The 21,741-nt window shown below is 43.4% G+C and overlaps 1 protein-coding gene across 5 annotated transcripts in view; it reads right to left on the minus strand.

Moving 5' to 3' along the window:
• The window catches only part of col6a3 (collagen, type VI, alpha 3), a 294,343-nt gene that overhangs the window by 123,111 nt on the left and 149,491 nt on the right, over positions 1-21,741 (minus strand). For 4 of the 5 annotated variants that reach the window (XM_038788414.1, XM_038788403.1, XM_038788407.1 and 1 more), the window contains 3 exons: positions 20,289-20,870; positions 11,258-11,878; positions 1,817-2,437 (listed from right to left, as the gene is read on the minus strand). In XM_038788414.1, coding sequence (XP_038644342.1) covers positions 1,817-2,437; positions 11,258-11,878; positions 20,289-20,870 — 1,824 coding nt within the window. The remainder of the gene's footprint in view (positions 1-1,816; positions 2,438-11,257; positions 11,879-20,288; positions 20,871-21,741) is intronic. The other variant, XM_038788411.1, reaches the window with a different exon arrangement.

The raw sequence follows: 21,741 nt of genomic DNA on the forward strand, positions 1-21,741 counted from the left end.
TTTGATATTTCTCAACGTGCTGCTTGCTGGCCTCCCATACCTCACCTTGTATAAACTCTAACTGTTCCACATCCTGTCCCACATTAAGATCTGTTCAACCATTGTCCTTGCCTTGTTTTGACTTGACTAACTGTCAGTTGCTCAATCTGTTGATTGAGACCCTTGTTTTTATTACAAAATCTTTCCACATATCAATCATTTAGTATAATTTCACCAGTGTCTGTCAAGATTTATATTGCTTCAGCTAAAATAAATACTTTAGCATTAGTAACTAATGGGGTTGAGAGAATGGATATGAAATGAAATGAAAATGAAAATGAAAAATGAAATTGCTTATTGCCACAAGTAGGCTTCAAATGAAGCTACTGTGAAAAGCCCCTAGTCACCACATTCAGACACCTGTTCGGGGAGGCTGGTACAGGAATTGAATCCGCGCTGCTAAACCAGCCCCTACGAGGGTAAAGAATAGAGTTGATAGCTGCAGTTAAAGATTAATTCACTTTAAGGCTGAGTGACATATTTTTGTACAGTAATTCTAATGATTCAGTAATTGAATTGCAGGGCTGATACTACTCTCAGCATCAAGCCCCATCTCGTCTGACTTGCAATATTAGTCATTATGTAATTCAATCTCTCCTGCTTCCCACCCCATTACAGACATTCCCGGATGTTCTTTTCTTCCCTTCTATTGCTTAAAAATCTGTATATCTACAATGTTTCCAGTTCTGATGACTTGAAACACTAGCTCTGAAGCTCTTTCCCCAGATGCTGCCTGCCATGTACTTCCAACATTTCCTTCTTTTATTTCTCATTATTTCTACGTTTGGGAAGTTCTGAAAAGGATGAAATAATTGATCAAATTTTCAAAAATTCAATTTCTGGACCTTCTTCTGTCTCAATGACATTCATGCACCCTCTCCCCATCCCCTCCCACCCCGCCCTCAACTGCCTCACACCTTACCCACCTCATTCCATTCCACCTCAGCACCCCCCTCCCCAAGTGCAGAAAGGTTCCAATACCCTGCTCAACTATTGTGATATATATATAAATCAACTCTCTGAAATTCTGAAGCTTAAAGCATTTGGACTGTTAAAACACTGACACATTCTTGATGGTGTGAGGCTTCTCTTGGTACCTACCAGCTGTAAACCCACAGCTAGTTGATGGGTCAGCAGTGCGGGAAATGAGCACTAATTTCAAGATGTCAAAAGTCAGATAAAGTTGAAGAGCGAATGATGAGGATTGAAGTGCTCGTTCTTTGTTCAGAAGGTGTGAAAACAATAGGAGAAGCAACACTAAAGCATATCAATAATAGAGAAGCAAAGACTTCATGCAACCTGGTCCTAGAAATCAATTGCATATTATATCTGCACGAAAACATCTAGAAGATTGTTTTGAATTATTATGCAACAAGCCATCTCATGTGAAAATGTTTTAAATGCATTAACATTACTGCCAAGGCAATAAAGGCACACAGGAAAAATAAACTAAAATACATTCATTAATGGTAACAGTTGGCTGTTCAATAGTGTGTCGCAAATCAGGGAACACTGACCATAAGTTCATAAGATATAGGAGCAGAATCAGGTCATTCAGCCCATCGAGACTGCTCTGCCATTCTAATATTGGCTGATATGTTTCTCATCGGCAACCGACAATGTTACAGGCGAAGAGCTGGATTGCAAAATGAGCAAGAACATCTCATCCCTAGAACACATGACCTACGAACGGGAATAGGCAATTTAGCCCCCCGAGCCTAACTACACAATTACCAGTGCATTAATCATTGAACAAAATAATAACCAATCCAGGTACCTTTAGCCGTAGTAACTGGTGGAACAATTGTTGTTGGCAAAGGTATCATCACTGATGTTAATAACGGTGTCAACACTTGATTCTGTATATCTGAAAGAGAGCGAAACTCCTTTACATTAAAGACCGAGCTGGGGTCACTTGAAATTTCTTCTAACTGGGCTGGATCTGCCCTCTTGACTCCTATAGAAAAGGTCATTACAGCAGCTCGCTTCAGGGCATCTGCCGACGACTTGATGTCATCTCTGGATCTTCCACCAGTGAGCAGCATCAATATCTGAGGAACACCTTCCTCTTTCCTACTTCCTGCAGACTTGGTGAAGTGGTTTTTAAGGACATAGTCCAGTGCTGCCCCGGTGTTAATCAATCTTCCACCTTTCACTTGGAGCCCTCTCACATGAGACAAAAGTTCAGCCTTTGTTGAGTAGCTGTTCAGATAGGATTCTGTTTTCACATCATCGCTGTATTGTGCCACAGCTACGCGAACTCTGTCACTCCCAATGTCCAAAGTCTCAATTAATCTTGTGATGAATTGACGAATATGAATAAAATTAACATTTCCAATGTAGACTGATCCATCGATAAGGAAGACAATGTCTCTCTTGTTCACTTCTTGTGGCACCACTGGAAAAATAATTGAATAATTGTGATTCACAGCAGATCCTATGAAATCCCTAAATCAGCAAAATATTGGAACTTGCCATAAATATTCTTTCACACTGTAACACCTGGCCTCTGTTTTCTGAAGAGAGAAATTTGTTCATTATCAAATGTCATGACTATACAGCGTAAGTGCCCTTCCTGTTGATTCCCTTATGACCTATTTCTTTTAGTTTGTCATTATTGTTTTTGATCCATGGATCTTTACATGGAGACCAACCTTTAAGCCGTGCAGTGGAAGTGGGGAAGTCAAAAGTTGCAAGATTTCCACTTTGCTATGTGATTTTAGATTTTGAACAGCAAGACCCAGACTTTACAGCACTCGAGACATTGGAGGGATTTGGTTTGTTTTGTTGGCTGGACGCCAATGAATTGACCAGGGTTAGTATTCTGCCCGGCAACAAGCATCAATTGCGGCGTCCTGCCAGATGGGTTTTTTTCAGAGGACCAGCAGAATACTTCTGGAGTCTGAAAGGAAAAGCTGCTCTTTCTCACTTTCTCTTAAATGGTGGCGTGATTCTGATTTGATTTGATTTGATTTGATTTATGTCACATGTACCGAAGTACAGTGAAAAACATTTTTATGCGGCCAAGGGAACGTACACAGTACATACATAGTAGTCAAAAAACAAATAATCGACAGATTACATTGACAAATGGTACATTGACAAACAATGATTAGTTACAGTGCGGAACTATTCTCCATTCCCCCAGTCGCGTTTTCTTGCTGTTGTGCCGTTCGCTTATGGTGGGATTCTCTACTCCCGCTGTTTGCCAATGCACTTTCTCATTTAAGCCATCCCACGGGAAAATCCACAGGTGGCGGTGTACAGCTGGTGGGAACAGAGAATTCCAATGTCCGGAGATATCCACCAGAGGAAGTCAAACCCTGTGAGTCAACAATGAACCTTTTACAGACTGAAAAAAAGGAGATCATCCAACAGGTGGTCTAGCCTGAAAGAATGTACCTGGAAAACATCCATCTCAAGCAGAGACCTTTATCCTTTTAATATATATTATTTTACACCCCTCTGTGATTGTTTTTCATGTGTATGTTTATGTGTGTGTAGATGGTGTGGGGTAGGTTAAAGCCGGGGGGGGGGGGGGGGGGGGGGGGTTGGTGGGGGGGGGTTCGAAATTTGAAATAGCTAACCAGTTGCATTTGGTTAGGCATCTGCCAAAAATTTAATGCTAATAATAAGCAGTTAATTGTGTTTAAATTTGCAAACCTGGTGACTGTAGTTATTGTGTAAACCAGAGATTTTGTTAATTTTAACTGTGTTGTGACTCCAGGTCAAGTGGGGCTGGAATTGACCGTGCACTAACCAATGTTGTTGTAACGACATAAAGCTGACTACATATTTTTCCCTTCATAAAATCACATTCTGCTAACCCTTTCTCATTCCTTATCCATGAGTGCCTTTCTTACCTCCAGATTCAATTATTCTAATACTTTTGTAGTTCCATCATTGACAGTCACTGATGAGGGGCGGGTTTCTCCCCTACCCGGCGTAGAGGAGTGACTCCAACCACTCCGGCGTCGGGCGTCCCCAAAGGTACGTAATTCTCTGTATCTTTAGGGGCTAGGCCCACGCCGGAATGGTTGGCACCATGCCAATTGCCACCAAAACTGGCGCCTACGGCCTTTGACGCCCGCCGGCCGGCATCGGGGCTGGCCGAAAGGCCTTCGCCGGTTCGCGCATGCGCCGGTGCATCAGTGGCCGCTGATGTCACCACCGGCACATGCGCGGTTGGGGGGGTCTCTTCCACCTCCGCCATTGTGGAGGCCGTGGCGGCGGCGGAAGAAAAAGAGTGCCCCCACGGCACTGGCCCGCCCACCAATCGGTGGGCCCCGATCGCGGGCCAGGCCACTGTGGGGGCACCCCCCGGGGTCCGATCGCCCCGCCCCCCTCAGGACCTCGGGGGCCCGCTCGCGCTGCCAATCCTGCCGCCCCCAGAGGTGGTTGAAACCACGTCGGCGGGATTGGCCTGTCAGCGGACGGACTTCGGCCCATCGCCTGCCGGAGAATCGCCGCGGGGGGCATGCCGATCGGCGCGGCGCGATTTCCGCTCCCGCCGATTCCCGCGTGATGGAGAATTCCGGCCCGGGGCGATTCTCCGACCCTGTGGGAGGTCGGAGAATTCCGCCCAAGATGTTTCATTACAAAGAAAACCTGTATTTATATCATACCTTGAACATAGTAGAATGTCCCAGCGTGATCCATAGGAGGGTTACAGATAGATGTGATACCGGGCCCACATAGATGATATTAGAACAGGTGGCAAAATGACTGGTGAAGGGGTAGCTTTTAAGGAATTTCTTAAAGAAGGGAATTCAGCCCCGCACAACTGAAAGCTTGACCACCAATGGAAAGGCAAAAGAAATTGGGAAGTTTAGGAGGCCCACTTTGGATCAATGTAGATATCTGGAGTTGTAGGGATGGAGGAGCCAACAGAGAAATGGAAGGGATGAGGTCTTGGGGGATATTGAAAACCAAAGATGTGAATTTGTATTTAAGGCCATGCTGGTTTGGGAATCAATACCAGCATAATACGAATGATGAGTCAATTGGAATTTAGTGAGAGTCAGGGTCCGAGTAACAGAGCTTTGGATGAGCTGAAGTTTGTGAAGGATGAAAGATGGGCTGTCAGAAGAGCATTTGAATCATCAAATCTGGAGATAACAAAAGTATAGTATATTTTTGCCACTGAGCCCTACTCTCCTATCACCCCTGCCCAAGCAAACATTGTTGGTTCCCCAACTTTCAAAACATTTATTTGTAAAATGTGTTTTTTATTCACGAATGTTTAAAATATTCTAAAACATGGACAATATGTGGCATAAGAGGTTGATAGGTCAAATGGAGCCAAATGGAATTTGTGTCAAATATAGATATTTGTAGGAATTCTATGAGGAGGTATGAGAAGGGAAGAGTAGATCACTGCAATTGGCAGCATGTGATTAGTGGTATCTCTCAGAGGTCAGTCCTGGGGCTTAAATGTTTCACTATATTTAGAAATTACAGGAATAAAAAATAGGAAGCCATATATCCAAATCTGCTGATGACACCAACTTAGATGGCACAGTAATTAATTTGGAGGGGAGCTGATAATTTAAAAAGTGCCATTGACGATTAGGTGAATGGGCAAAACTGTGCCAGTTAGAATTTAATGTGAGGGCATCCATTTTGAACATGAGGAATGTAGATCAGAATATGTTCTAAATGGCGAGAACCTAGAAGCTATGGAGCAGCAGAAAAATTTAAGGATGTATATACATATATACACATTTATATAAATTATTAAGAAATAATGAAAAGGTTAAATGTCAACTTTTACCTCAAGGAGACTGTAATACAGAGGGGTGAATGTTAACCCCCAGCTGCATTAAGTTCTGCTTAGATCATCTGAGTATTGCATTCAGCTTTGAGACCCATATTTTCATAAAATATATTGGTTTTGGATGGGCTGCAGTTCAGATTTACTAGAATCACATTAGGGTTAAAAGGATTATCATGAAGAAAGGCTGCATAGACTTGAATTGCATCCCCTTGAGATTAAGGATAATTGAACTTGAAGTTTTAAAGTTAAGATGTTTAAAGGGCTTGATAGAGTAGATGGAGGAAAACTATTCCCTCTGGCGGGAGAGTTCAAAAGGGGAGATGAAAGTAGATTAAATTAGAGTTAAGATAATCAGATGTGACGTCAAAAGCATTTCTCATTCAAAGGGTAGAGAAAATATAACACTTTCTCCACAAAGAAAGTGTTAAGGCTTGGATCCACTGAAAAGGAAACTTAATAAAATAAAATTAAAACATTGTTCGTGGGGCAGATGATGCACCCTAGCCCTTGGAGTGTCCAGTGGTGTCAGAAGGCCTCAAGCGTAACGTGGACACTGCGTGCTCCCTCTCCAGGGCCACCGGGCCATGAATATAGCCTCAGTAGAGGGGCAGACAGTCAGATTGGACAACCCCATCAGCCGCCTACTGCCTGCACCTGTTGATGGCCACCTTATCCAGTCAACTGCTTTAAAGGAGTGGGCCTGTGATTATAATAGCTAACCAGAGCTGAATAATGTGCTGTATTTTCTGCGTGGGGTTTTGTGTATATAACAAAGGATTATTGCTGTTTTGTTTGAAAAAAATTCAGTTATTTGGTTTTCCTTTCATTTTCTATCTCTTTAAAGAACATAATTGTTGCAGAAATCATGATAAGATTTTCTGTTTCACAAAATAAGTGCAATGAAAACCTTACATATCTGTCTACAGCTGGTACTTTAGTTGCAGTCTACCATACTGACCTTTAGTTACCCAGCATATTTAATACTTTTGAAGGTTTTATGAAACAGATTAAAGAAACGTGAGAGAAATAACAACAACAACATTGTGACTTTACAGTAATAAAATATCTTAAGATGCTTCACAGGAACATGACAAGAGCAAATTTGACACAAAACCTACATTGGGATACTCAGACAGGTGGCTCTAAACCTTGGTCAAAGAAGTAGATTTGAACAAGCTCCTTAAAGGATGGGAGAGGAATAGAAGTTGGAGAGGTTTTGGGAGGGAATTCCAGAGCTCAGGACCTAGATTGTTAAAGACATGGGCCCAAATTTTCATCCTTGGGCCGAGTGCATATAAGTTGGGAGATATCCCAGTAGGTGAACTCAATCTTTAAAATTTCTGCTCACGGGTTGAATTTTCAGTCAGGGTGATGAAAAATAACCCTCCAGCCATAACCTCTCACTAGGTCTCAACTCCCCACACACTCCCTATGCACCATACTTGCCAACTCACTCCCCATGGCTCCCCAAAGCCTTTATGCTAACTCATTCCCTTCCACTCATGGGTGCTCATACGTCGTATGCCAAGTTAGTGTGAATTCATGCCAACCCATGTACCTACCCTTTGCCCTTGCCCCCACTATGCAAACCCACCGGGCCTGTGGTGGGGGAGGGGGGATCGACCCCAGTGTGGTCTCCATTGTGGCTTGGCCCGCAATCGGGGCCCACCTATCGTGGGCCAACCTCTTGGACTGGGGGTCTCCTTTCTTCCGCGCTGGCCCCTTCAGCCCTACGCTATGTTGCGTTGGGGCCGGCACAGAGAAGGGAGCCACTGCGCATGCGCATGTTGGCGCTGGTGCCACTGCGCATACATGGACCCTGCAGCACACAGTTGACGCTGGGATCAGTAGCTGGAGTGGCGTGGTCCGCTCCAGAGCTGTGCTGGCCCCCTGTCGGGGCCAGAATTGCTGATCCCGAGGCCGTGTTGATGCCGTCGAGAAATGCAATGGCATTTCCGACGGAGTCAACATTTAGCCTCAGGATCAGAGAATCCCACCCACCGAGTATGCTTTGACACTTCCTCGATAGTTCTGGCAGTTGGATATATTTTTAACAATTCTTTGACAGCCTGTTGATCCATGCATTTGTACCTGTCCCAAAGAGATCCTGAGGTAACATCCAAAAGGGCAGCTTTTCTCTCCAAAGGGACTCCCTTCCTGTACAAATGAATTCACCAAGTTGAAACTCCTCTTACCTGGTCTAATCTGAACATTCTGGGTTTCACACTCCTGGTTTACCAAAATTCCACTTCAGTGGTGATTTGAATGGTCAGCTGCCTCTGTGAATTGGGATGCATCAACCTCAGGCCGAACTCCACTCCCACACTCGCAGAAATCAGAAATGTTAGGTTCCGGATGGGATTTTGGCTATTTCCAGGATTTGCTTGCCACAATGAAGGCTATCTGGCAAAAATTCGGGCCATGGGCAACCAAGGTGGAGCAATTAAAATTGAGGATGTGCAAGAGCAGATTGATTCAGGAATTGGGAGCAGCACAGAAATCGTGACATTTTGTGGAGCGAGGAGAGGTTACAAGATGGGAAAAGTTAAGGCTATGGAGGGTATTAAACATGAGGATGAGCATTTTATGTTGATGTTATCAGAAAAAATACACTCCTGCACAGACATGGAAAGACAGTCACTCCTTAGGCTAGAGAAAAACAGTGGGAAAGACAATTTTTTTATTTTCCCTCTATGTCTAGCCCCTATTAACAATGACACCCAACATTTCCATAACCAACCTGAGGACCTAAATAAACGCATAATGGAATTACAACCACTCTGCAACCCAGTTTAAATCATTTGGGTTGTTGAGAACTAAATTCCCACGAAAGCCTGTGAAAACAGATAGAAAAATGCCAAAGGTGCAACCACAACCTAAGACCAACAGATGAAGCAACCAGCTTCAAATATAATTTGTTGACACCCCTCGTGTTACAGAAGTGAGATGAGTTGGTTTAATGCCCCAAATTACAGTCTCCAGAACAAACATTTGTAGCTTCATAAAATGTTGTGAAAATTATTTCACAATTTTATGGTGTGATCGGTATCTACATGTGTGGTCAACATGTTGTGATGAAGCTGAGAGTGAGCTATGCTGAACTAGCAGGCAGGATTTACTTCATCTATTGAATGGATGACACCAGCAATTCTTTTAAAATTTAGATGCTGCAGAAAATCTGGAAGATATATCCCACATTAGATTTGGTCATTCTGATGTTATACTGGTAACTCATTGGTCTATAGGTTCCTGTTTTCTCGCTACCTCCCTTTCTGAATAGCGGGGTTACATTCACTACCCTCCAATCTGCAGGAACCATTCCAGAGTACAAAGAATTTTGGAAAATGAGCACCAATGGATCTTCAATTCTAGGGCCACTTCCTTAAGTACTCTGGGATGAAGATTATCAGGCCCTGGAGATTTGTTTGCCTTCAATCCCATTAATTTCCCAAAATCATTTATTTACTAATACTAATTTCCTTCAGCTCTTCACTAAAACTTGTGCTTCTCAGAACTTCTGATACATTATTTATGTCTTCCTTTGTGAAGACTGAAGCAAAGTACAAATTTAGTTGCTCAGCCATTACTTTGTTCTCTGTTATGAATTCCCCCGTTTCTGACTGTAAGGAGTCTACATTAATTTTTATTAATTTTTTTCTCTTTACATTCCTATAGAAACTTTTGTAGTCAGTTTTTATGTTCCCCACTAGTTTACTTTCAAATTGTATTTCCCTCTTCTTAATCAATCCCTTGGTCTGCCTTTGCTGAATTTTAAACTGTTCCCAATCCTTAGGTCTATTGCTTTTTCTTGCTAATTTGTAAGCCTCTTCTTTGAATCTAATACTGTCTCTATTTCCCTTTTAAGTCATGGTTTGGCCACAGTTCCCTATTTATTCTTGCGCCAAATAGGAATAAACAACTTTTGGAGTTCACCTATTCGTTCCTTGAATGTCTGCCATTGCCTTCCCGCTGTCCTTCTTTCAGTAATGTTTCCTAGTCCACCATAGCCAACTTATGACTCATACCACCATAGTTACCTTTATTGAGGTTCAGGACCTTGGTCTCAGAATCAACTACCTTACTATTCACATTGATAAAGAAGTCCACCATATTATGGTCACTCATCCCCAAGGGTTCTCTAACAACTAGATTGCCATCTAATCATTTCTCATTGCACAACACCCAGTCCAAGATGGCCTGTTCCCTTATTTGTTCCTCTGCATACTGGTCCAGAAAATGATCCCATATACACTCCATAAATTCTTCCTCTATTGTACTGTGGCTAATTTGAGTCACCCAATTATATTAGATTAAAGTCACGCATAATCACAGATGTTCCTTGGTCACATGTATCTCTGATTTCCTGTCTAATGCTATTCTCAACATCACCACTGCAGTTTGGTGGTCTGTATACCACCCATATGAATGTTTTTTGCCCCTTGATGTTTCTTAACTCGACCCAGATAGATTCCATATCATCTGCACCAGTATATTTCCTCAATATTGTATCAATATCTTCTTTAATCAGCAATGCAACTCCACCACCTTTTCCTTTCTGTCTGTCCTTCCTAAAAACTGAAGAGCCCTCAATGTTTAGTTTCTATCCTTGGTCACCTTGAAGCCATGTCTCCGAAACCCAAACTATATCATATCCCTTTATATCTATCTGCACAACTAATTCATCCATTTTAGTTTGAATGCTCCATGCGTTCAGGTACAAAAGCTTAAAGCAAGTCCTTTCAAAGTACCTTGTCCCATCCCAACTATTTTTTACAGTTTTATTATCCAATACAGGCCCTTGATTACTCTCCTATCACTTTTCTTATTCTCCTTCCTGTTTATTTCTCTTGTTCTTGATTTCCCCGCTCTGAGTCCTTAGATAGGTTCCCTCCCCGACTGCTCTAGCAGGTATCCCCTCAAGGACATCAGTGTAAGCCGTCCAGTGTGCACAGACCCCACGTACCCCAGAACCGGAATCAGAAACCCTCCCCTTCATGCCATCTCTTTAGCTAAGTATTAATCCGATATATTCCACTATTTCTGCTCTGACTACAACGTGGCACTGGCAGTAATCTTGAGGTCACTACCTTTGAGGTCTGACTTCTCAATTTTCTTTCCTACTCACCATATTCTGCTTTCAGGACCTCATCCCTTATTGGTTTTTGAAGTGTCCAGGAAAGTCACTCAATTAGGAAAGGGTAATAAATGCAGGCCCAGTCAGCAACACTCACTTCCCAAGAATGTATTTTAAAAATCTAGGTTCTCATCAGTTGCAACAATTCTATTTGCCCACTTATTTTTTGAGATAGTGAGTTCCACATTCTTACCAATATTTGAGTAGTCTCTCATTTACTGTGATATTTCCCACATGAGAGTGATTAATAAAACTACACAATTACCAATACATTAATCATTGAACAAAATAATAACCAATCCAGGTACCTTTAGCTGTAGTAACTGGTGGAACAATTGTTGTTGGCAAAGGTATCATCACTGATGTTAATAACGGTGTCAACACCTGATTCTGTATATCTGAAAGAGAGCGAAACTCCTTTACATTAAAGACCGAGCTGGGGTCACTTGAAATTTCTTCTAACTGGGCTGGATCTGCCCTCTTGACTCCTATAGAAAAGGTCATTACAGCAGCTCGCTTCAGGGCATCTGCCGACGACTTGATGTCATCTCTGGATCTTCCACCAGTGAGCAGCATCAATATCTGAGGAACACCTTCCTCTTTCCTACTTCCTGCAGACTTGGTGAAGTGGTTTTTAAGGACATAGCCCAGTGCTGCCCCGGTGTTAATCAATCTCCCACCTTTCACTTGGAGCCCTCTCACATGAGACAAAAGTTCAGCTTTTGTTGAGTAGCTGTTCAGATAGGATTCTGTTTTCACATCATCGCTGTATTGTGCCACAGCTACGCGAACTCTGTCACTCCCAATGTCCAAAGTCTCAATTAATCTTGTGATGAATTGACGAATATGAATAAAATTGACATTTCCAACGTAGACTGATCCATCGATAAGGAGGACAATGTCTCTCTTGTTCACTTCTTCTGGTGCAACTGGAAAAAAAATGAATAACTGTGATTCACAGCAGATCCTATCAAATCTCTGGATATTGGTCGCGATTCAACTGAAAACATTGCAGTGCCGAGAAACACCCTACTATTCAACTGTACCTTTGCTGTTTTTCTGGCCTTGGGAAGTTTCTCTCTGGCTGCCCTGATCTTTCCTTCCCCCTTCCAGCACCCCACCCTGCTCCCCTCAACCTCGGGAAGATCGCAGGATACCCCCTCAGATTGCCCTCCAACTGGTAACGTCCCCCTGGCCTGATCCCTGGCAGGAATCAACCAGGCAACTGAGCACCCTGACATCTCTGTACTGGCACCTTTACAGTGCCAAGGTGGCACTCTCACGGTGCCCTTGTGGCACTCCAGGATGCCAATTTGCCAGTGCCAATGTGCCCCTGTGACAGAATGAGTGCTAGGGTGCCAACCTGACCTGTCCCTGAGCACCTAGGGTCTCTAATGGCCTGGGAGACGCCCCGAGGTGCCATTATGACTGGTCTACGTTTGTGTGGACCAGTGCTCAGCGGCGCCCTGGCAAGGTCCCTCAGGTATCGCAGTTAGGTCCCGGCCACCAGAAGAATACATATTTAAATGAGATAAGGGCATATTTAAATATTGAGATCCAGTTTTCACCCAGTGAGGGCGAGATCCAGATTGTGATGTCTCACGAGGTTTTGTTAAATGACGCAAGGTGTTGCTAGCATCCCAAATCTCTTGCGAGATTCAGCGATCTCGTCTGACACCAAGTCAGATACGATGAAGCTGTTAAATCGTGTCCATTGCAGAACAACAGCAAAATATCTGGTCTCACTGGACTCAAGTATAAGAATTTAATGAATTCTGTCATGGATGCACTGTACATTATTTAATTTATTTGAAGCTTAATAACAATCTAACCAGTAGTTTTAAGTTATCATCGACATTTGTTTTTAAGGTTGTATCTATTGACACCACAACACCTTCCTACACATTCTGTTATTTCCCCACTTTCTTGCAAACAAACACCTCAGCAAAGTCCAAATGCATTAAATTTCCTGCAATAAAGTGAGAGCACCTAGCGGGCAACGGAATCCCACTTCTGACTCTAGAGCTCACCTCCAGAGCTCTTACTCAGACAGTTGCCTGGTTGGTCTTGCAGAGAGCACAAACAATATCAACTCCTCCACTGGTGCCATCAATGTTGTCACAATAGACACCGATGACATTCTGATTTAGTTGGTCTGTTTCCTTTCGGTTTTGTTGTATGTAAGTGACTTCTTCTGACATCTTCTAGTTTGTTACACCATGGGTGGCATGAGGGCACAGTGGTTAGCACGGTTGCTTCATAGTGCCAAGGACCCAGGTTCAATTCCGGCCTTGGGTGACTGTCAGTGTGGAGTTTGCACATTCTCCCTGTGTCTGCGGTTTCTTCCCATAGTCCAAAGGTGTGCAGGTTGGGTGGATTGGCCATGATAAACTGCCCCCTAGTATCCAAAGGTGTGCAGGTTAGGTTAAGGGGTTATTGAGATATGGCGAGCGAGTGGGCGTTGGTCCCATACTCTTTCAGAGGCTCGGTGCAGTCTCGATGGGCTGAATGGCCTCCTTCTGTACTGTAGGGATTCTCTGATTCTAAGCTATGTTTCTTTATTGTATGAGTAGGTATATAATAATGTATTTGTGGGCACTATCATTCTCTTTCCACTCTTGTAAAATTGATCTCCATGCTGTTTACTCTCATTTGCCATGTGTTTACAGAATAAAACATCAAGAAACCTGCTGGATCTCCCATTTCAGGGCAGGGATCTAATTGTTAAATCAGTACAAATGCATGAGAATGGAATAAAAGCCACTTAAATGCCTGGCATTTCATGGACCATACTTTTGTGGGTCTCCAATGCTCTAATATGGGTGAGTCGGTGGAAGCTGATCCATTCGACTCATCATTCGAGGCAAGACATACTCAGTGTGTGCAACAGTGCAGTAATTTGGTGGGTCAGTGGTAAGCTGAGATTTAGAGCATTTTTTTAACCACAACAGCAAACTGGTCCAATGCAAGTCAACTCACGTGTCTTGCTTGGAGTTTTATTAAAAGCTTGTTCAATTAAAATAAGAAATGGTTGTATAAATATGTATCACGCAGTTATCTTCCAGCCTACGTCATTAATGATGTTTATGTTGAGGTGCTGATGGTGGAGGAGCGAAAAGGGTCGACTGTTCATCCGAAAGTTAAGCAAGAGACATTGTAAGGATTGACTCTGTTCTATCAGTACACAAATGTCTTATTTTACAGGAGGGGGAACAATAGAAGTGAAAGGACCCAGAGAGGAGGATGATCACTGGATAAAAGCAAATGACTGTGGATGCTGAAATCTGAAACGAAAGAGAAAATGCTGAAAAATCTCAGCAGGTCTGGCAGCATGTGTAGTGAGAGAAAAGAGCCAATGTTTCGAGTCCGATGACTCTTTGTCAAAACTAGGACAAAGCTTTGACAAAGAAAGAGTAATTGGACTCGAAACGTTAGCGCTTTTCTCTCCCTATAGATGCTGCCAGACCTGCTGAGATTTTCCAGCCTTTTCCCTTTCGGAGGACGATCAATGGTCTCCACTGTTTCTCTCCATTGGTATACCTAACAATGGTGACACAGCAACCTTGATCCCACAGTAAGCATTGTGTGAGAAGGTCATGTTTCACCAATAAAAAATTGATGAATTGTGTCCTCACCTGGTCCCAAACCTGTGCACCAAACAGCAACTCTTTACTGGTCCTGTTAAAGTGACCAGTGCTTATTTATTCTTTTTGTTTTAGCAACTCCTTCCAGGCAATAGCAGGATTTTGGCAATGATTAGTTTGTGGTTCATTGTAGTATGGTCCAGCTAATGGATCTGAAGCTTCTAACAAAGAACAACAGGCTGGACGATCTATAAAAGGATGGTCCACTTGGAGCCATAAGTGGAAATGGGTGCGTGAAATCCACATACACTGCTCGACGAAAATTGCTTCTAAGCTGCAATTAAGTGCTAAAACTTTAAGTCGAGAGGGGATTTGGAGGCCGTATCCACCCAAGATCACTTTGTTAACGTAATATTACTCTGCATGGGCAGTCAGTGGCCAATCAGTGCAAAATGTGCCCTGTGAAAGGTTGAGCAGCACCGGAGAGGGTGGGTAGTGGGTGGGTGTCAAGAAAGAGAGACACCCTCCACATCAGGATGGCGTTTTCAAAGTGCTCCCTCAGAGGGACAGCTGCTGTAGAGCTGTCTGAGGGAGCTTCTGACCTGTAAAAACTATCAGCGAGAAAACTATACCACGAGTGTTCAGACAGCACAAACATACATCGACCTCAGTTCCCAGACATATTCGTAAATTTTATTTGAGCCCTAACTTGCATCCCCTCTGGCCAATCGGCCCACCAAACCGGGATGGGAAATGTAAAATTCCCGGGCGGAATTCTCTCAGTGTACCTGTAGCGGGTTTGGTGATGGGCGAGTGTGGAAAATCCATTGAGGGGCAAGTTGAAACCCGCTGGCATAAAATCACGTTGTGATTCTCCCAATGGCATGTTAATGGTGTATTAATGGCATGTTAATGGTGTATTAATGACATGTTAATGGTGTATTAATGGCATGTTAATGGTGTATTGATGGTGTATTAATGGCATGTTAATGGTGTATTAATGGTGTTTTAATGGTGTATTAATGGCATGTTAATGGTGTATTAATGGCATGTTAGTGGTGTATTAATGGCATGTTAATGGTGTATTAATGGCATGTTAATGGTGTATTAATGGTGTATTAATGGCATGTTAATGGTGTATTAATGGTGTATTAATGGCATGTTAATGGTGTATTAATGACATGTTAATGGTGTATTAATGGCATGTTAATGGTGTATTAATGGTGTATTAATGGCATGTTAATGGTGTATTAATGGTGTATTAATGGCATGTTAATGGTGTATTAATGGCATGTTAATGGTGTATTAATAGCATGTTAATGGTGTATTAATGGTGTATTAATGGCATGTTAATGGTGTATTAATGACATGTTAATGGTGTATTAATGGCATGTTAATGGTGTATTAATGGCATGTTAATGGTGTATTAATGGCATGTTAATGGTGTATTAATGGTGTATTAATGGCATGTTAATGGTGTATTAATGGCATGTTAATGGTGTATTAATGGCATGTTAATGGTGTATTAATGGTGTTTTAATGGTGTATTAATGGCATGTTAATGGTGTATTAATGGCATGTTAATGGTGTATTAATGGCATGTTAATGGTGTATTGATAGTGTATTAATGACATGTTAATGGTGTATTAATAGTGTTTTAATGGTGTATTAATGGCATGCTAATGGTGTATTAATGGCATGTTAATGGTGTATTAATGGCATGTTAATGGTGTATTAATGGTGTTTTAATGGTGTATTAATGGCATGTTAATGGTGGGTTGCTCTTCACGCTCATTAAAATAGTTGGCTATCGGAATCTCATCAGGCTTTCTAATCTTACATCATGCCAGCAGGAAATTATAGATTATAGAACAGTACAGAACAGAACAGGCCCTTCGGCCCTCGATGTTGTGCCGAGTAATGATCACCCTACTCAAGTCAACGTATCCACCCTATACCAGTAACCCAAACCCCCCCCCCCCCCCATTAACCTTATTTTTTTTTTAGGACACTAAGGGCAATTTAGCATAGCCAATCCAAGCTGGTACAGTTAGACTGAGTTACTACAGTTACAATCATGTTGTTTTCAAACCCAATTGATTGGACAAGACGACCATCAGTTCATCAGAGACTTTGAGGTGAGTGCAACATACAGAGCCTACCAGCCACTGTGATGCAATACTCCAGTTGCGCTGTTCACCACTCTGCCGGGGCAGACCAGTTGCTGCCCTCCATCTGCATGTCGAGCTGGCCTTCATGGACACCACTGTGCTACTGGACCTCCTGTGCCACCAAGTCAGATCAGTACTGCACCTGGCGTTGGGGAGCACAGGGGTCACCTTCCCAATTCAATGAGCCCATATCAAATTTAGTAAAGCTATATATATAGCAGAAGACACTAATGTAGCCTTGGGGAGTGAATGCTATAGTCAAGCGTGTGCAGCTCCCTTAATTCTGCCATCCCATCAGTGAAGGGGAGTCACGGGTTGACAATTCTTGCCATTCATCAGTGGCCAAATGGATACCATTCATTCACCATGAGTAAATGAATGCTCGGAGTTATGCTAAGTCAATGAGTGGAGTTCAGAGCCACATTGGTTTGATGATGTAATTCCCAAGTTCTCACCTCCCACAGGGCTCCAGATGTAACACCTGTGGAATGAATGCTGCTAACCTCTGTGTGTACTAGAGTCCCAGGGATAAGGTAGCATGAGGAACAGTGTGATCCAAGGTGACAAAGCTTAGCTTCCCAACTTCTGCCATAACTCACTCGTTCACACCTTTGTACTCAGAACCCTTTACCCATTCTGGTCTTCAATATCTGTTTTCTGAGAGGTGCCAAAAGTGAGAATGGAGCCAGTGGTCCAGGGAGTTTTTCCACAAATTAAAAATTATTATCTCGTATAATGTTAAATATATTTTAATACTGTGTCAGTAATGTTTGTTTCAATATACCATATTCCTATTTCTTTGTGTAATGCCTTCTGGAGCAAGGCATCCTTTCCTCACAATCTCGCAATAAAATACTACATTGGGGTTTCTGCCCAGTATCCTCGCCACTGTTGGGCTCTGAAATGGGATTGTAACATAAATGAACCATTGCTGAGAGGACAGATCCTACATTCACACTCGGGCCTTAAGTGCTTAATAATAATAATCCTTTTTCGTGTCACAAGTAGGCTGCATTAACACTGCAAAGAGGTTACTGTGGAAAGCCCCCAGTCGCCACATTCCGGCGCCTGTTCGGGTACACGGGGAGAATTCAGAATTTCCAATTCACCTAACATCTTTTGGGACTTGTGGGAGGAAACCGGAGCACTAGGAGGAAACCCACGCAGACACGAGGAGAACGTACAGACTCCGCACAGACAGTGACCCAAGCCAGGAATCGAACTCGGGTCCCTGGTGCTGTGAAGCAACAATGCTAACCACTGTGCTACCATGCCGCCCATACGACTCCCCAAGGTCAGATCTTAGCTATGGTCATCAGTTTCCTGGCAGTGTTCTCATTCTGTCAACATAAAGTCCAGAAAGGAAGAACAGCGATGTGAGTTGAGGCTGAACAGTTATCACGTAAGGAGGCAAACACATCCACAAAGGAAATGCAGACCAGCATAGGGCTGCTATCCTAAAACACATGTCTTGGTTTGAGACATTATCAGTTAGGAAGTTCAGGTGTGCAAAGAGTCACATTTATGATTAGCCCTCATTAACCATTGTTTTTTTTAAATAAATTTAGATTACCCAATTATTTTTTCCAATTAAGGGGCAATTTAGCGTGGCCAATTCCCCTACTCTGCACATTTTTGGGTTGTGGGGGTGAAACCCACGCAGACATGGGGAGAATGTGCAAACTCCACACGGACAGTGACCCAGAGCCGGGATCGAACCTGGGACCTCAGCGCGTGAGGCGGTTGTGCTAACCACTAGGTCACCGTGCTGCCCTCTCATTAACCATTGTTATCCCCTGAGGACGAATGATTGTGAACTCCCCCATCACACACTCCAAATAAAGAATTATACATGCCTTCCTGAGAATACATAAGGGTACGTACCAAATGGCGCCGAGGTTAACGTCACATTAATGTCAATCTTATCAAGGGGATACTCTGCGGGGGGGATTTTTTTCACCACTGGTAAAAAAGGTGACGGTGGTTGAAAATCCCACGAGACTGCAGGAATGAAAATCTCGCCAGAAAGATCTTGGGCTAGATTCTCTCAAAATGGGACTATGTCCCCACACCAGCGGAAAAACGCTGGCAGTTTACGCTGGAGATTCCTAGGAAAAAGTGGAGGTGATTCAATGACCTGCAGAGGCTAGCAGGAACCCAGAGTAATTCACGCAGCTTTAGCTGCGGAAACGGGCTCTCACACTTCCAGTTTTGAGTCTGTGCATGCGCACGGTGGTGGCCTCCAGCAGCCGCACCGTGCGCAATTGCGGACTCAGACCACAGAGCCACACACAAAAGCTAGACCCCCCTCCCCGATCAGCCGGGTGCCCAAAGATCTGACTGCGTGGATATGTCCCCCGACCGCCTTTAAGCTCCCCCACCCCCCGGTGTCCGATCACCCACCCACCCCACCAGAGTGGCCATGTACCGAGTCCTCAGCTGCCATTCGAGCATCCCGACTGGCAATAGCAGTTCAGTTCCACGTCGTCGGGAACTCTGCCGGTCAGGAGCGAAGGATCGCTCGGCTGGCCTCTGGCAATGGGCCCCCAGACACGCGGCGTACACCGCGATAACGCCGATTCTCAGGTCCCGGAGATTCGTGAACCGGCGCCAGGCCCGATCTTGGCACCTCCACGTGAAAAGGCTGGTGAGCACCATGGATGGTGCCTGTCTTGCTGACCAGAAAAGTGGGACCCTGTGCCAGGTTCATCTTCAAACCTCATTAATTATGCACAGAACCACGCCGGAACTTTAATCATTAACCTCTGGCCCTGGTATCTACTTTAGCATTACTAGGCAATGTTAAATTATGGTAATAACCAATGAACCGAGAAGTTGTATGCTACAGCAAAACCTTCCAATAAGTTTGCCAGATTTGCGTTGTACCCACACAGCACCTTGTTTCACTCTCTTACCAAAATAAACCAGAGGGTTCTGTGCTTGTATCTAGCAGCCACAAAACAGGGTTTGTTTTTAAGGTGTTGGAAGGATCCTTCCTGTTTATTCCCTTCTTTCCACATTCTTTTATTTTGATGTTATTATTTTTGATCCATGTTTGATCAATGGACATGGATATTTAAGGCAAGTAGCAGAATACACAAATAACAGGAGAGAACACTCTGCTAATTTTTGCCGGTTTGAACGAGAGTTGCAGACTGGTCAGCACCAGAGAGAGAGATAGGATGAGACCCAGTTTGATTGATTGGCTGGTGGTCAATGAATTGCCCCAAAAGGCTGCACTCTGCCCGTAACAAGTGGTGATTGGATCCTACCCCAGTGGAATAAATGCCACGTGTCATACCCATGTTTCAAATGGCAGTAAGTACACATTTTTATTGCGTTTGATCTGATCCGAAATTATAATAGTTATTCTGTCAGGAGTGTTGTTAAGAACTTCCACTGTGTATGTTTTGTTGTTGTGCTGACATTGGTGGTGGCTTTGAAGTGAAATAACTTGGTGCTAAAATGTACAAATTGTGCAATCTCACCAGAGGTCACTCTTACAATATCAGAAATATTCTTTCAATACATTTTTACATGACATTGAGTGACCTAATTCAATCTGATTTACAAAACTATTTTACCTTCAATAGGAGGGATTGGTTCTTCAATCACAGACACTGCTCTAACTTTCGATAGTAGCTCTCGTTGAATAGTTTGCAAATCCTTGAAGTCTCCCAGTTTCAGAACAGAATCAGGATTCAACACGATCTGTCGTAGCTCCGATGTGTCGGCACTCTTGGCTCCGATGGCAATGGGCACTATACCAGCCTGTTTCACTGCATCTGCTGCTCGTCCAACATCATCTCTGGATTTCCCAGCAGTGATGAGCACCAGGATTTGTGAAGCTCCAGCATCGCTCCTGCTCCCTGCAGATGGAGTGAAGACATTCCTTGTGACAAAGTCCAGTGCAGCACCAGTGTTGAGGGGCCTTCCTGTTTTCAGCCTCAGCTTTCTCAAAGCATTTAAAACCTCAGCTTTAGTTGAATGAGTATTGAGGCCAAATTCAAGTCTTGAATCAGAACTGTATTGTACCACAGCAACTTGATCTTTGTCAGGTCCAATATCGAGTTCCTGGATTACTTTAAGCAACTCACGGACTTGAAGAAATGATCTTCCCATTCCAGATGAGCCATCGATTAAGAAGACGATATCTCTTTTCATCGCTGAAGAAATTCAAAATAAAATTAATATAGATAAATAAAATACAGAGGTTTATATTCGGAAATATTAAGTGAGTGTTTGAAAACAATATGCACATCACCCTCATTAGAATGTAATTATGTTCTTTTGTTCAATTATTATATCATAGAAAGGTCAGTTGCTGCAAATTAGTGGATTGATATTCATATTTTGCTCTTTCAAAGAGATATTAATCCATTTCCAAAAAATGGGTTCATACCCATGTTGATACATTGAAGAGAATTAAATAATGTAAATGCATTAAATTTCCTTCGGCTAATATTGCCAATAGTAGTTTCCAGGCTGTGTTAAACTTTCATGAAGATTGTCACAATTTCTCAGCATTTCTCAGTTCTTGTGGTTGCTGGAGGAGATCCAGCATTGCTCGTAAAAACAAGAGCCGGGATTCTCCATTCGGGAGACTTTGTTCTGAATTCTCAGCCGCCTGCCGCCGGTACCGGGGTCCCCAATGCAGCGGGGAATTAGAAAATAAGGATTGGCGCCGGATGTTGGCGGACGCCGATCCTAACGCGATCCTCTGACTCCCTGCTGGTGGAGGGATTAAGGTTCACGACCGCGTGCAAGCAAGAGGATGTGAATGAATGCAAATCAGTTTTCATGACCCATTTGCATCCTTTCCGTGGGCCCTGCACCCTATTCTCTGGCCCTCCATGATTCTTCAGTCCCCTGGGCCGGCAATCACATGGGCAGGGATTACCACAAGTCTCACCAAACGAGAGCCTGATGTTACGGTCGTAGGTCAAGGGATAACTCCTTAAGGTTAGGTTTAGCCTATGGCCGCGCCATGTTGTACGGCGCGGCCGGTGCAGGTCGTCAGCCGTGCGCATGCGCGGC

This window comes from Scyliorhinus canicula, chromosome 2 (assembly GCF_902713615.1).
Source record: "Scyliorhinus canicula chromosome 2, sScyCan1.1, whole genome shotgun sequence".
Taxonomy (NCBI): Eukaryota; Metazoa; Chordata; class Chondrichthyes; order Carcharhiniformes; family Scyliorhinidae; genus Scyliorhinus; species Scyliorhinus canicula.